Raw genomic sequence first — 15,937 nt, forward strand, 5'->3', positions numbered from 1 at the left:
TACAAAAACATGGCCAAAAGTTTGTAAAACAGAAACAGGAGGTTTGTTTAAAGCTATTAGTATTGATTTTTACAAAAAAACATACTTCAAATCTTGCCTTCTTTCAGAAAGGACATCCTAAACGGTTGAAGTCAATATATATTAGTGCTTATATTGTCAACATAAATTGCACTAGACAGCTTCAGATATTTGTACCCACACAACAAAGATCCAAGGCAACTAAGACTGCTGCTCGCTTCTTGCTGTCCAAGATAAACATTTTAAATGAGCGTTTGACTCAAAGCTAATTAAGCCATTTGGCCCAGGGCTCTTAGCATAATCAAAGACTTCAGCTAGCAGCCTTTGTGCCCTTACTAATCCATACAACCACAAGCAGACGAGATCACGAATGTATACAGAAATGCTTTTGAACACACAGCAGCATGCGTAAGAAGGCTTCGTGCATTGGACCTCAAGCTTTAATGTAGATCTGTTTGCAATGCAATACAATGAAATTAAATGATTTTCTATTTGAATTGTATCTAAAGAATTACACTCACTTTGATCGGAAGACAAATAGTGCATTAGTGAAATATTCTTTGATTCAAAAGAGCAGTGCTGAGGTGGGGAGGTGTGGGGCAGTCGTGTAAAGATCTGGCCTTGGGCGGAGGGCCGTGTTTAATTAACCTTTGAGTAATTAAAACAGCTGTGAAACGAAGGAGCACTAAACAGAAGCTAAATGCACACAGCTGTTGCCACAAGTCTATATATACAGGGAAAATGCTCTGGACAAATTGCACCATGCAGAGAATACACATTAAAATTCTCTGATTCATTTAAGATCATAAATCATGCCTTTTTGCTGGTGCTATTAGTTCTAGTATGCTACATATAAAAAGCTGCCCCAAAACTGTCTCAGAAATAAATTCATTTGAACCCTTTTAATATGCAAAGATTATTTTGTGGAAGAAACAAGTACTTTTTCAAATAAAGCAAATCAATTATCTGCCTGCAATGCTAAATTGCGCAGTGGTCAAGAACATTTCGTGCTCAAAGTTCAAACTATTATTTCAACACATATTTACTAGAATTCAAATATTTAAATCTTTCATTAACATAATAACTTAATAACAAAAGTCTTTAAATCGTATCCTTGGAATTTCATTATTATTCTTTATCCAATATTTAACAGTACCGTTGTCAGTAATATATTAAATACGTGAAATCCCCTGATGTTATACATTTAAATGTAACACTCCATACAACTAGTGTTCACTAAGGAGCATTTTCTTATGCTGACATTTCATGTATTTGGGCTTTCAAGAGAAAATAAAAGACTGATGAATGCTTCTAGAAAAAGCATGGACATCTCCAAAAAGTCTTCAGTCCTTAATTGGACTGTAGAAGATGTACCATTCTGATCCTTCTTTCCTAGTTTTCTTCAAATAAATGAATTTACAACTCTAGTTGTTACACTAGTGTTACAATAAAACAGAACTTGCTTAAGAAAAAAGTAAATATCCAGTACTTACAAAATATAACGATTTTGCTAGCGACATAATCTTAAGTTAATATTGCAATGCCTTGTTTTTATTTGGTGATCTAGTTTTCTACAATTAAGTTACATTAAAGGGATAGTTCACCCAAAAATTAAAATTTGTTTATCTGCTGACCCCCAGGGCATCCAAGATGTAGGTGACTTTGTTTCTTCAGTAGAACACAAATGGAGATGTTTAACTCAAACCATTGCAGTCTGTCAGTCTTATAATGCAAGTAGATGGGAATCACGGCTAAAACATACAATAAAGCAAAAAAAAATCCCAAACAAAACCAAATTAAACCCTGCGGCTCAAATGGACTGTTGACACTCCCAAATGAGACAGTAGAAAGAGTGTCAATATTCCATTTTAGTGATAGGTTTGTGGTAATGCACTTATAAGTCTGTGATCTGCCTTAAAGCAAGCAAGAAGAAGCCTCACGCACAGGCTGTGTTGAGGACGTGCAGTACAGTTCACAGTTCAGGCATTATAGTTCAGAGGTAAAAACAAAACAAAAAACAATATAAATACTGTTCAGTTTCTTGCGCTGACCTATCATTTTGTGGCTTTACACATCAATGTATCATCACGAGCGGCAGGGTTTAATTAGGTTTTATTTGTGCATGTTTTTTTTTTAGTTTTATTGTATGTTCACATCCTACATCTTGGATCCCCAGGGGTTAAGGGTCCTATTTTGTGTCATAAAATAATTTACTTGGCAACACTGGTATAGATATACACTGTAACATCAAAAGGGCTTTAATATCAATCAAATTCAAAGCTTAGCAATTTAGTCCCTTTCATTCGGATCTCCAAAAGGTGGCTTTGTTTGTGCATTCAAGTCAAGAATCAAGACAAACTTACTCAAAGTAGCAGAAGGTTGGGTAGCCCTTGACGCTAAATTCCTGTTTTAGCCCGTCAAACTCAGCCGGGTGCACGTTCATCCCTGCCAACACCTACACAAAAGCAATGAATTAGGCTTGACACAAATAATCCCTGTCTAGCACCTCAAATACAGGAAAATTAAGATGAATGGCCACATCAGAGAGTAAACAGAAAGCTTCTCGATACAGATGGCATGCAGTGAAGTGGCCCACAGTAAATATCCATCTCTCTCATGACATTGCAGGGTTTGACCTGACATGCTAATCGCCCCCCGAAAGCAATTTCAACTCAGTTTGGTTTTGGAGGAAATCTACTTTTAGTGACTACAGCCTCGGTTTACTTTGTGTTTGGACACATCAAAACCTGAGTGAACTTCATCCATTTTTATAGCGCGTCACATTGCTAGGTTGAAAAAATACAGCTTGTGCCATTAATTCAAACAAACTGCACCGTTATGACAGTCTATGCTTGATGATCTATTCTAAAATAAATATATATTATCCTAGAGTAAGTCACGAAACGTCTCCGGTGGCCCGTACGCATCCGTCAGGCCAATGAAGAATATTCAGACAAACTCTGCTGACCAGCGATTACTACTCAAATCCATCAATGTTCCTGCAGTGCTATCAGCTTCTCACCACACGTACGTGGAAACTCAGAAACACAGGAGGCAGCAAAGTTACCCTTTCGTTATGCAAATCTTAAAACAAGCAAGCAGCTTATTTACCAGTGCTCACTCATCAGTCTGGAGTTAGAGAACAAATACTGCTTAAATATCCATATGAAAAGAACAATAATTATAATAAATACTTTATAGTAAGGTTCAATCATTAACAGTAGTTTACTGATGTTTGTTTAAATAAATGTTTGTTTAAAATACTATAATTATAGTATGTACACGTTGAAATGGTAAAAATGTATTAGTGTACACTACTGTTCACAATTCTGGGATTAGATAGATGTTTTATTTAGCAATTAAACTGATCAAGATCTTTTTTTCTTTTCAAACTTCTATTCATCTAAAACCTGTTAAAAAGTCCTTAAAAATTATCAAGCTATCACAACAATAAGAAATATTTCTTAATCACCAAATCAACATATTCAAATGATTTCTGAAGGATCATGTGACAAGACTGAAGTAATGAATGCTGAATTTGAATTTCTGATCACAAGTAAAAATTCAAATTGGAAATGTATATAAAAACAAAAAATTATTTTAAGAATATCGTAAATTTTCACAATTTGAATATATTTGTTATCATATAAATGTAGCCTTTATCAGATTTTTCTAAATCATAGGGGAGAAAAAAACTTTCCAACCCCAAAAAGTAGTGTATGTATAAACTAACATTAAACTAGATTAATAAATACTGTAAAAACATTGTTCATTGATAGTTTATGATTCTAACACTAAGTAATCAAATTGAAATGTATTGTTAAATATTTTTAAAATAGTGTTTTTTTGTTTATGCAATACTTTTTTGAGTTTAATATTAGATAAAAGGAACAAAATAACTTTTCCATGGTTTTAGCTGCACAATACTAAGCAATGTTCTGTTGACTTACACAAGCTTCCATGTAGAAAACACTCCCGCTCCCGACATTTACAGCGGGGTCTTCTTAAAAAAAATGTTCAATTTCGACTTGGACCATTTTAGTTTGAATGAAAGTTCAAGCCATCCATGTTTGTGCTTCTGTCAACATTCTAAGATGAGAGACCGAGGGAAAAGATGGAGGGAGATAAAAAAAAAAAGAGAGAAATATGTGTGTTGAGGTTTACTGTGGTTCTCCCAGCAGCGCACATAGAGATATTGAGCTGAGCTGGCATATAATCCATACTTCACCATAGACTTCAACAGCAGGAAGTATATGCTATAACTAAACTATGAAATCAGCAGAAGGGCTTTTAAGCAAAATTGCTTCTTCCTGTAATGAGAGGGAACTAAACGTTCTGTCAAAAAGGGACATCAATGGTTTCACAAAAACATCCCACCTGTTAGGTAATTCAACAAATTAATCAAAAATATATTCAGATACAGTTTAGCAGGGAAAAAAAAGAAACAGAGGAATCAATAGGCCGTGATTCTGAAATGCTAGTAGTGCACTTACATATTTCCCTTTTGTCTCAGTGGCTGCTTGCTGGAAAATTGGCTGCATCCTTTTACATACACCACACCCTACATGTAGAAGAGATGTTACAGTGTAAGATACATTACTGAAAAACATCCAGAGCCAACTGCCACAAATGTAGCGTTAATGAATCATAGCTCTCACAGATGTCACTTTCGAAACCAAGCAGCTTTCTGTAGGCAAATGTGGTGAAACCAAGTGACCAAACTGGAGCTTTGCAAAATCTGTGTGTGAGAATCTTTCGTCCTTCAAGATCGCACTCATTCCCATTGAAATAACTAGATTTCACATGCAATTTTTTTAACAATAATAAATATGATCGCGCCCTGTTTTTTTTTTTTTTTTTTTTTAATGAAAGGCTGCACAATATTAATCAATATTACTATTATGATAGCATGTTCATATAGTAAATACACCAAAGTTATGATAACTTAATGTCTGGAGTCTTGGCAAGAAATAAATGAAAGAGTTGATACTGCCCGAAAGTTCTCTACATTTGTCAATCTAAATATAATTTTGGCTTGGTCCTTATCTTCAAGACTTAGCATTTCGGTAATGAGCTTTTGGGTTCCTCTGAGCACTATACGAGGAATTAAGATCAATGAGAAAAGTCTTTGGAAGTTAAAGTCTTGTTTATGTCACACTGACAAATGCTGGACATCTTAATGACATCTCGACTGCATTCACAACCTACATTGATTCAGACACACACAATCAAACTTCACAGGGTTTGTTTTGCTTGAACATGGCACTTCTTGCATGATTGCACACAGTTTGCATCATATGAAGTGTCTAGTAGTGGATGATTACAGACAGAGGTGACTCACATGGGGCGTAAAACATCATGAGGATGGGCCGCTCCTCTCTTTTCAGCAGCTTACGGAAGTCCTGCAAACCAAACAGCATAAATTGAGTTTGTCAAACACTCGGGCTGGCTATAAACTTTAGAAGAATTTTAGGTGATCTCAATAAAACCAACAAACAAGGGCAGAGATTTCCTGGCAACTTTCACTAACATGATATATTGCTTCAATACTTCAACATAAACCAACACAGTGCTACAGTAATCAACTCTATAATCCGCAGAAACAAAAATAAATGTTAGAAATGAATGAGCTCTTCAAAGATGTTTTATAGCCTTCATTATTAAAACGGGTTAAAGCAAAAAAAAAAAAAATCCTGAGCCTGAACTTTTTTTTCCGGGGGCAGGGAGGGGGAGCACATGTAAAGCATTCAATGACTGTTACAACTTTAACATTTGAAAGGATACTATGGCAAAGCTATTGCTTTCTTTATTCAAACTGATTTTTCTTTTTCATGAATATATGAGTGCCCTGCTGAATGAAAGCTGTATCATACACTAGGAAAATTATGAGCTATATCATCGCCTATGGACACAATGGGGTGTGACAAAACACTTAGCTCATGAGATGAGACAAAATACAGATACTTGGTTCACTAGAACGTGACAATATTTGAATACTATTTTTAAGAAGTTTTTAATAAAATGTTTGTATTTTTATTACGAAAAGTAAAACAATGCAGTTATATTTAGCAATATTTTAACTAATCTAGGGCTGTAACTAATTATTTTGGTAGTCAATGAATCTACTGATTATTTTGACAACTGAGTAATCCTATTTTTTTTTTTTTTTAGTAACACAAACATACCTAAGTGAACACTAGGCTTTAGTATGACTATTTGTATATAAACGAACAATGAGGCAATAATAATTGGCTCAAATAAAACATAAAAACCTAGAAATTACAAGATTGTATTGAACAACACTGTTAAAATACATAATGTAATATGCCTATATATATATCATGAACATAACTTAAGTACATTATGTATTAAAACAAATACCTGCAGAGGGCACCAACGGCCTGGTGACGTTTCACTTTACAGCTTGATTAAACAATGTTTAAATTCATTACATTTTAATATTTGGCCACGAGCAGAAACATTTATTTTGAAATCGCAATTGCAACATGGCATATTTAGACATAGGTTGGTGTATGTCCTGTGTTGGCAAAGGTTTATAAATGATTTACGTTACAAATCTAGTGAGATAATGCACACGGTTTTTCCAGATTACATTAAGCAATTCAAATTCACAGCATATACAGAGGAAGAGTTTAGCCCCTTTCACACATACAGAGGGAAAGTTGCATCTCTCATACCACTGGTAAGCAAACCACCCCACTGCCAAATTATTACTACATCATAAATCTGTCTTCAGATTTAACTTTTTTTTCTTTTTCACATACCCAAATGGTCTAACAATTGAAGGCTTGGGCATTTAAGACCACATTTGTTTCTGGGCACCTAGACCAGCTGCCAGATTTAGCCTCTAGAGACAGAAGAATAGACAGGTTCTTCTATTGCAGATTGTTCAGCTACGTCTTTTGTTCTTTGTGAAGTTCCCACACCTGATAAAAACTCAGCAGAAAACCGATCTTCGCCGCAGTGAGCTTTAGAGAGAGATACTTACCTTCTCTGACTCGATGTGAACAACATCTTTAGCCTCAGGGTTCTCCTCCCACAGGGGGGCACCTGCAGGGTCTTTCAGGAATGCCACCATGGACTAAAAGAGGTGAGAGAATAGATACAAACTCTGAAAAGAGACCATTAGAGAATCATCTTTCACTGTCAAAAAATGGTCAACTCACTGTATGCATTTCATTTTAATAGTGAATCATTGTGAGATCAGAGATACTTACCTATTTGCACACTACCATTCTAAAGTAAACTAAAAAAAATCTTACTGACCGCAAATGTTCAAACAGTAGTGCAAGTAAACATGCTACTTAAAAAAAAGAAAAGAACAAAAACGATGGACATATTTCTAAAACATAGTGAGATCTGTAATCCAAACTTGCTCTAAGTGTGATCCAACTTAAATATATAAAAAAGTGCAGAGATTGATCACCAATTAAAACCGGTCCTCTCTTGTGCAATTACTCTAAGTTATCTCCTAATCTATGCATGCAAGACATTAGGAAATAAGCGCTCCCTTGACATGAAGCACTCAAAGTACAACTTTACTGCTGTACCAAGGGAAAATGAAGAGCAATATGTGGTACTTAACAGCAGGTGCATTTAATAAGAGCTCTCCATTCGTTCCACACCAGCGGCGCCAGCGAACATGTCCCATCACTGTCTCATCATCCAGCATAGCTCAGCTCATTCATTTTTAACATATTCACATTACAGCTCTCCTCATTCCAGAGTCATTCATCAACGCCTCGTCACATTCGGTCATAATTGAGTCGAAAGGTGTGTGGAGAATGAGATAGGTGAGAGAAACCAATGGGGGACAAGTTTGATTCGTCTACTTATGAACTAAGGGTTTCTGGCTCTAGTGCTTGAGGCTGAGTACTGTGACAACTGTGGACATCGAGCGAGTAAATAGCAACAAAAAGTGAATCATCCACTAACAGTTGACAGAGTATGCATCCGAAAAAGTAGGCTACTGATGCTATTTAGTGAAAATGCAGCTTGTCAATCCATATGTCTAACAAAGAAATATTGATGAACTGGGTTCTGAAAGAAGCTTAAAAAATGCTGTGATTTGTGTCAGAGATGACTTCATCAAAATGCAATTTTCTGAGAAATTACCTTAAATGTGGCTGGTCTGTTATATTCTGTGTGGAAGGTCCCATCCCTAAAAGCAACACAAAACTTAAAGATGAATTTCTGTGCTCATGAATCTCAAAGACAATAACAATAAGACGACGACTATTCTTACTTGTAATGCAAGACCTCGACTCCAGTGGTTTTCGAGCTGGGGTCTACCTTGACTTTTTTACAGAGTTTGCGTCCTTCTGAATCCCTGTAAAGGGGAACCAACAGACAAACATATGAATATTCAATCACTTAATCACATTCAGTAAATAATGCATATAAAACAGGAAATCAGACAAAGTTACAATTGTAATAAATTATGATATGTATTAAAACTACTAGCAGTTAAAATAATAACAGTTCAAATACACACTCTTTAAATTCATATTACAATATATAACTTTGCTAGCAAACTCTGAAGGACCAATGAATGGTGCACAATCCTGGTAAAAATGCAAGGAAAACAAAAGTTTAAAGCAGCCATGTTCTGTCAAGTGTCTGCAAGCACAATCAATTAACTTCATACTTTTTGTGCAAACTCAGAGGCGAAAGCGAACATTAAGTCATAGCGAATTATGCTCAACAAATATTATAATCACATAATTCTATTATAACACAAGTCCTCGAAGGACATTTGTCATGCAAATTGATGCAGCAAAAAAGTGAAGTGATACAATTAATGTCCCAAGACATTAAATAAATTGCTGTAGCAGCAATACGAGACCGCTCATGGGAAGCGACAGATGACCACAGCAATAAGCTAATGTAAGGGCTGCTTCTAAGTTTTGGCAAACCCTGACATTCTTCTCTTTTTGAAGGACAAGACATTCAGTTGCTACAGTGTATTATACATAAGCTCTGCTTGCTTTAATTCAGAGCCACAGGTCTCTAGATAAGAGGAGTTAAGTGTTTTTTCCATCCTGCTCTGCTTTAGCAATTCATTGCAGCAGAATAGCATGCTTCAAAACGTCCTGCACATCAAATGGATTTTGTACAAGTATGTGGCACTGGTGATATGCATTGTGTAGACAGGGCACATTTAACAATGTGCTACACACTTTGAATCCCAAGACTCTTTTAACCCTCTGAGGTCTAAGGGGGTTTTTGGGGCCTGGAGAAGTTTTGTCATGCCCTGACTTTTGTGCTTTTTCAGTTTCTTATAAATATCTAAATGGCTAAAGTCTAATCTCACTGTAATCAGCACAAACATATAATGTGTGAGCAGCATGTATGTACATGACTGTGTTTTTAAGAAAAAAAATGTTATTCATGATTAGTGAAAAACTAAAAATGTTAAATCGCTCGAATAAGGCAATAAAACACATAAAGAACATTGGTTTCCTGGGACTTTTGAGAACAGGAGCTTGTAGGCTAGAATTTTTTCCTTTCTAAATTATGTGAAAATCATCTTGTTTACTCACAGAAAACAATATGTTGATTTAAATTTTCTAAGACACTTTTTGTTGGTAAAAGTCATATGCGAGTAGGCATCAACTATCATGAATATCATTGTTATTTACACATGAGAAGAAAAAGGCCTGCGTAACGAGCTGCATAATGAGCAGTTCGGTCAGCTGTGTGGCTGAGAGGGAAGAGTTACAAGAAAGAATGTGAGGACAAAATAAATCCATATAATTAAATTTTTGTAGTTTATTTAGAATATATTTAATTATCCCACAACATAATTTCATATCCACTTGCGAGTGCAGTTAAACAGTTTATTAGGAACAATCAAAGCTGCATTACTCCAGTCACACAATCCTTCAGAAATCGTTTTAACAATCAGATTTTATAAAAAAATAAAAAAAACATTTATTGTTATTATTATCATTATTATTAATGTCGAAAAGAGCTGAGAATATTTTTTCAGGTTTTTTTTTTGGGGGGGGGGGGGGGGGGGGGGGTTAATTGAAAGAACAGCATTGTTTGTTATGTTTGTCACAGTTACATTTATTTGTTACATTTATATCCAGCTTTTGAATGGTATAGTAGTTTATATTGTTATTGATACTTCATAATGTTTCACTTGATTATACATTTAGTCAAGAATTATAGTTTGGAAAAAGTCTAACTAGTAAAATGTTTAGACGTTATGTCCAAATTACATCTTTTTGGGGTGAAGTATGTCTTATTCCTCTCATCGCGAAGCAAACAGTAAAATAAAAAAAACTTGAAGAACAGTCTCTCTGCGTTGTCTTCTGTTGTGTGGGCGTACTCAAGCCGCGCACTACAGTAGGTGCGTTTACATGGACACTTTTTGCTTCCAGACAGCACACAGCACACCTGGTTTGTTATCTTTATTTTATAAATGCACAAAGTTTTGTTGTCATTATGTCTGTATACAAAAAAAGTAGACCCTTTACAGATTCTATTGATGTATTGCTCTTATCTGTACAATCAAAAATGTGTGTAATTAAGTTCTTTTCGGGGTTATCAGGAGAAAATGTATCATAACTCGTACACGCGTTAATCAACTCCAGAGGGTTAAAGCATCAATTGCATGCATTTTATTGTTTTATGCAATATGTTAATTTTATGTTATATAGTAGTTTATGTAGTGTGAAAAGTATCTATAAATAAACATCATACACTCACAGAAATAAAGGTACAAAAGCCATCACTGGGGCAGTACCTTTTAGGTACTAATATGAAACCTTTAGGTACAAAGGTGTATCTTTTGAAAAGGTACCACCCCCAGTGACAGCTTTTGCACAATTATTTTTTCTGAGAGTACATTACGTCTTTATCTCAAGAAGTAAAATCATTATAACTCTTTCTACATAATGACAAGTAAACAATTTCAGTCCATTTTCACAATTTTTATGCAAACTGCATTGTGCTCAGCGATTAAACCCTGTTACTCATGTTATTTTAAAGGGGGGGTGAAATGCTATTTCATGCATACTGAGTTTTTTACACTGTTAAAGAGTTGGATTCCCATGCTAAACATGGACAAAGTTTCAAAAATTAAGTTGTACGTTTGAAGGAGTATTTCTGTTCCAAAAATACTCCTTCCGGTTTGTCACAAGTTTCGGAAAGTTTTTTTAGAGTATGGCTCTGTGTGACGTTAGATGGAGTGGAATTTCCTTATATGGGTCCTAAGGGCACTTCTCCCGGAAGAGCGCGCGCTCCCGTATAGCAGAGCAGAGAGAGGCTGTGCACAGACATTCACTGATCAGAGCGAGAGCGTCGCGAAATGTCACAAAAGAAGTGTGTTTTTGGTTGCCAGGGCAAGACAACCCTGCACAGATTACCAAAGAAAAAACAGCATTAAGGGACCAGTGGATGGAGTTTATTTTTGCAGAGCATCAACGGAGTTGTGCAAGTGTTTGTGTTTGTTCCCCTGCATTTCTAAAATGCTTGTTTTACAAACAAAGCCCAGTTTGACGACGGATTTGCGTATCGTTTATTTCATAAGGATGAGGCAATCCCAACGAAAAAGGGTCACGATTGTGTTTTGGAACCACAGGCGGTGAGTAAAACTGCTTAAAATATCTCTGCCTCCTTGTTAGTGCATCCGCCTCCCATCGGAGACTCAGGTTCGAGCCCCGCTCGGAGCGAGTCCTTGCTGCTGCTGCTCTCGTTCAGTTTCAGCCTCGGGATCTGATTCTGGATCATAAATAAACGGCTGAATCTGACTGTTAGCCATGGTTTGTTTTGGATGATGGTTTTTCCCTCACGGTAATGTCACAGTTTCCAGACGCTCTCAACACAACTGGTGCTAGTGATTCTTTAGCTCCGCCCACACGACACGCCTCCAGGCGCTTGTGTTTTTCCGGGAAAAATCGGTACAGACTATCTTTCTCTTATGAATATAATAAAACTAAATACTTTTTGGAGTTATGAAGGATGCAGTACTACTCTATAGGTACTCAAGATTAACATGATATTGAGTGAAAACGAGCATTTCACCCCCCCCTTTAAGAAATGTATAGGAAATAAAAATAACTACAAATACATTTTTTTTTAAGGTTAAACAACTACTTTCACTGGCCAACTGCTGAAAATGTTCATTTTTAGTGGACTTCTGGCCTTGTTTTGTATCCTATTTAGGGGTAAGTGCCACAGAGGGATTCAAAAATCAGTGCTTTCTGAATTCACTGCACAAAAAAACGAATGCTCCAGTTCCAGACAAATTCATCTTTGTCATACAGCCAATGACAAAAAAATAAAAACAGCAACAAAGCACTCCATCTTCACACTTGCACCTCACCAAATCCTGAGAACAGAAAGGACCCACAATTACCTGGTCCCACTGTCACCGCATATATACGCCCACACCCTCCCAAAGAGATTTCTTCATTATAAAGACTCTCCTTCCCTTGAGCGATAATGAGCATGGAAATGTATTACATAAGAACAAATAGGAGCAGAGAGGACTCAGCAGCGATCTAAAGCCCCATGCTAATGGAAATTCAAAGAGACGGAATTAAATTATGCTTCTGACAGCATCCGCCCCCAACCGGCTCCTTTCCTTAAAGGTAGATAAGACGCCATCGTTACTGTTACGCATTTCCCACATAACGCCTTTGTGGGAGGACTGAGAGAGGTGCGGTGGAGATCAGAGCTCAGTCTGTCAGGTGGGAAGCTCAATTAGACATGCTGTGTGTCGAACAAGCTGACTCAGGATCACAGATGGCAATGAGCACACATGTGTGCCCCTTCATACCCTCCCCAGCCCCACAACCCCGTTTGGGACGCCAAAATAATTGGTTCTCCTTTACAAGCACCATAAGCTGTTCTAAAGCATTAGAGTCATGGGTCAAGTCAATAAGTTTTGCTTGCAGGGGGTTTGAAAGGGATATCCAAAGGTCACAACTGCTGAAATTGGTTAGTGTGTGAGATTGCTGGCTTCAAACAAGTGGACAAACTGGGAAGCTGAAAAAACAAGTAAATTTTGAAAAAGTAGCCGTTTTATTTTAAAAAGTTTTCAATAGAAATCTAAATGGATTGTTTAGATTCCAGAATGATCTCATTCCCATTTTCTTCACACTGATCTTGCTCTGTCCATGACCTACTTCCTTAATGGTATCCCCCAGTGGACTGCAGTTGGCCATCTCTCAGGTCCCTGTCTTCTGTTGAGAACATGTGGGCGTATCTCTGCTTTGCTCTACCACACTGCTGCCTGTGCGGAGTTACTTTTTTAAACCCAGCTTTATATAAGTCCTTCACATACGGGACCAAATGTACCAAAGCCAAGAAGGTGCTTTAACGATTGGCTAGGCTTTTTTGTGTGTGTGTTTAGGTGCTAACAAGACACAGATTTCATTGCCTGCAACATCCTACCAATTACCACCAAGCCATTATGAAATGATTCAGAGCCAAGCTTTGATTGCTAATCATAGAAACATCAAAATAACTTTTGTGAGATCTCTTTCTCGAAGCAGAGGCAGACAGAAGACGCTGAGCTGTGACATGCATGAGCTGAAGGAGGATGCAATTGAACAAGATAATCCAAGTTAATCACCGCAGATAATGATGCAGATACAACCTGTATACATGAGCTATAACTGAGGCTTAGGAGATCTTATTATGAAGAATCAAAAGGGTTTTTCACACTGCACTTAACCCTGGGTTAAACCCTACTTTCTTTTTGAAATAAAAGAAAGTTCAAGGTTCTACATAAACAATTGTTGTCTGGTAAAGACAACAAGCTGATCAGAACATCAGCTGCCTCAACTTTAATGGCAGAAGTGCGCACTGTAGCAATAAAAGAGTTAAATCGATTGATGCTCACCCGCAGTTTACCCAGGCGATGGTACCCTGACCTTTCACAGCCTGAGCCACATCAGACAGCAGCTTTAGATGAGCACCTCCAGACGAAGCTGAGGACACAAAAAACACATTTAGACAACTGTAGACAAGACATGTTGTAGAAACCGCAACACTTTTAAATATCATAAGCTTGTATACAGTGTATGTGAGTGGTCTCTAGCACTGTGCCCACTGCACCTGTTAGCCTGCAAGGCACCTGCAGAGCTCATGCTATAAATAGCCACAATTAAAATGCTTAATTTCCCATCATTTCATTTTATAACACATGAAAATACAGAAACCATTGGAACAGTTGACTTACAATTGTGATGAAATATGATTTTTAATAATTTAACAAGTATATTTTTATGTTTAGCTAGTACATCTGATCTGCATTCTCATAAGATACTAAGTGAGCTATTACTAGTTCAAAGATCTGTGTAAGAGTGAGAGAAAATCTGTTTTGACTGGTGTTAACATGAAAGCCTTTATTCTGACTGTGCTATCAGTCAGATTAATAACGGATTATTTAACTGCATGTAAACATAGTCTGAGCTAAAATATCGTCATATAAGCTATAAAATAATAAATTCATCACTACATTCCATAAGCCTTTCAACATTTCAGGTAAAACAGCTGTACATAAGTGACCGTAAATATATAATTTCAAATAAATGTTATTCTGAATTTAATATTTGTCAAATAATCCTGAAAAAAATGTATCATGGTCTCCACAAGAATATTAAGCAGCACATCCATTTTCAACATTGATAAGAATTGTTTCATAATACATATAATAAACATAATATATTAAAATAGAAATGTTTGATTTCAAAATATTTAAGTTTTTCCTGAATTTCAGATCAAAAACACACAGCCTCATCTTTCAAAAACATAAAAAAGGGTAATATAGTCAATCAGTTTATCTGAGACTAAAGTCCCTTTATATGTTCTACATACTACTATACAATACTTACTACAATATTTGGTGAGTACATGAATCCAGATGTTCACAATATCTAGTTCCTTCAGTTTGTTCGATTGGTGCAAACTTGAGTTCACATTACAAAAGCAATCTGGTTTGGAAAATGAAACCCTATTGATTACATATACATGTTTGAACAACTGCACATCCATCATTTTCTTAAAATGAGTGGCGAGGGATTGCAGCAGTCGTCAGACCAAGCGCAATGTTTACAATGTTTACTGGGTGATAAAAACATAGGTAGTGGAGCTAAAAGTATCGATCAAATATAAATGAATAAATGATAAAACCCAAAAAGGTGAAGTGGATGTTGTTCTCCATTTTTAAAAGCATTTCTACCATCAGGACTCGTGCTGATGATGAAAGCACTTGCCAACACACTTCAGTACAAAACAACAGCACATAGTGTGAAAGTACTACGCGTGAAAAACACAGTGACAGTTTCACTACACCCCAGATTTACACATTTGTGACAGTCTGGGATCATCTACTACACTACTGAACCCACAATCTGCTTTTCTTCCCATTAAATCACATCGGTCAAGGTCAAAAGGACATTGATTTCGTGGTTCCGCATTGTCTTTCAGTTCCAAATCATAAGATGAAGTTTAAACCAGTACTGTTTTGAATGAGAAGTGCCTATGCACCATCTGATCTTGAATACATTCCTGCAATCTAAGGGACTATCACAGTTAGCAGGATGCATCTAATGGAAATGCTTCACAGGATGAGCAGCACTAGTCAGCCATCAATCAAACGTACTGTTCGATACACAGACTTATCCAATAACCTCATGTGCTCGAAATGAGTCGTGAATTATGAAACAAATAAATCTTGCATAGCAAGACCTTGAGAGGCTCTTTCCCGTGCTTTGTGGGTGGGAGATTGTTTATGGACCGTTCATACATACAGTACCCATATATGGCGCATTGCCTGCTGATTCGGCTAATAACACCCAGAAGAGATGCAAATTAATATGCAATGTTGGGGGTAGTTTTTTCTAAAAGCTGGAAGAGAGCGTTGTATTAGGGTGTTTAG

At 36.6% G+C, this 15,937-nt stretch overlaps 1 protein-coding gene across 1 annotated transcript in view; it reads right to left on the reverse strand.

The window, feature by feature from the left end:
- The window catches only part of LOC113108407 (protein disulfide-isomerase A5-like), a 46,129-nt gene that overhangs the window by 19,370 nt on the left and 10,822 nt on the right, over nucleotides 1-15,937 (reverse strand). The window contains exons 3-9 of the mRNA XM_026271529.1: nucleotides 13,898-13,985; nucleotides 8,285-8,368; nucleotides 8,155-8,200; nucleotides 7,028-7,120; nucleotides 5,360-5,420; nucleotides 4,512-4,579; nucleotides 2,382-2,473 (exon numbers count right to left, since the gene is read on the reverse strand). Coding sequence (XP_026127314.1) covers nucleotides 2,382-2,473; nucleotides 4,512-4,579; nucleotides 5,360-5,420; nucleotides 7,028-7,120; nucleotides 8,155-8,200; nucleotides 8,285-8,368; nucleotides 13,898-13,985 — 532 coding nt within the window. The remainder of the gene's footprint in view (nucleotides 1-2,381; nucleotides 2,474-4,511; nucleotides 4,580-5,359; nucleotides 5,421-7,027; nucleotides 7,121-8,154; nucleotides 8,201-8,284; nucleotides 8,369-13,897; nucleotides 13,986-15,937) is intronic.

Source organism: Carassius auratus, chromosome 9 (genome assembly GCF_003368295.1).
Source record: "Carassius auratus strain Wakin chromosome 9, ASM336829v1, whole genome shotgun sequence".
Classification (NCBI taxonomy): domain Eukaryota; kingdom Metazoa; phylum Chordata; class Actinopteri; order Cypriniformes; family Cyprinidae; genus Carassius; species Carassius auratus.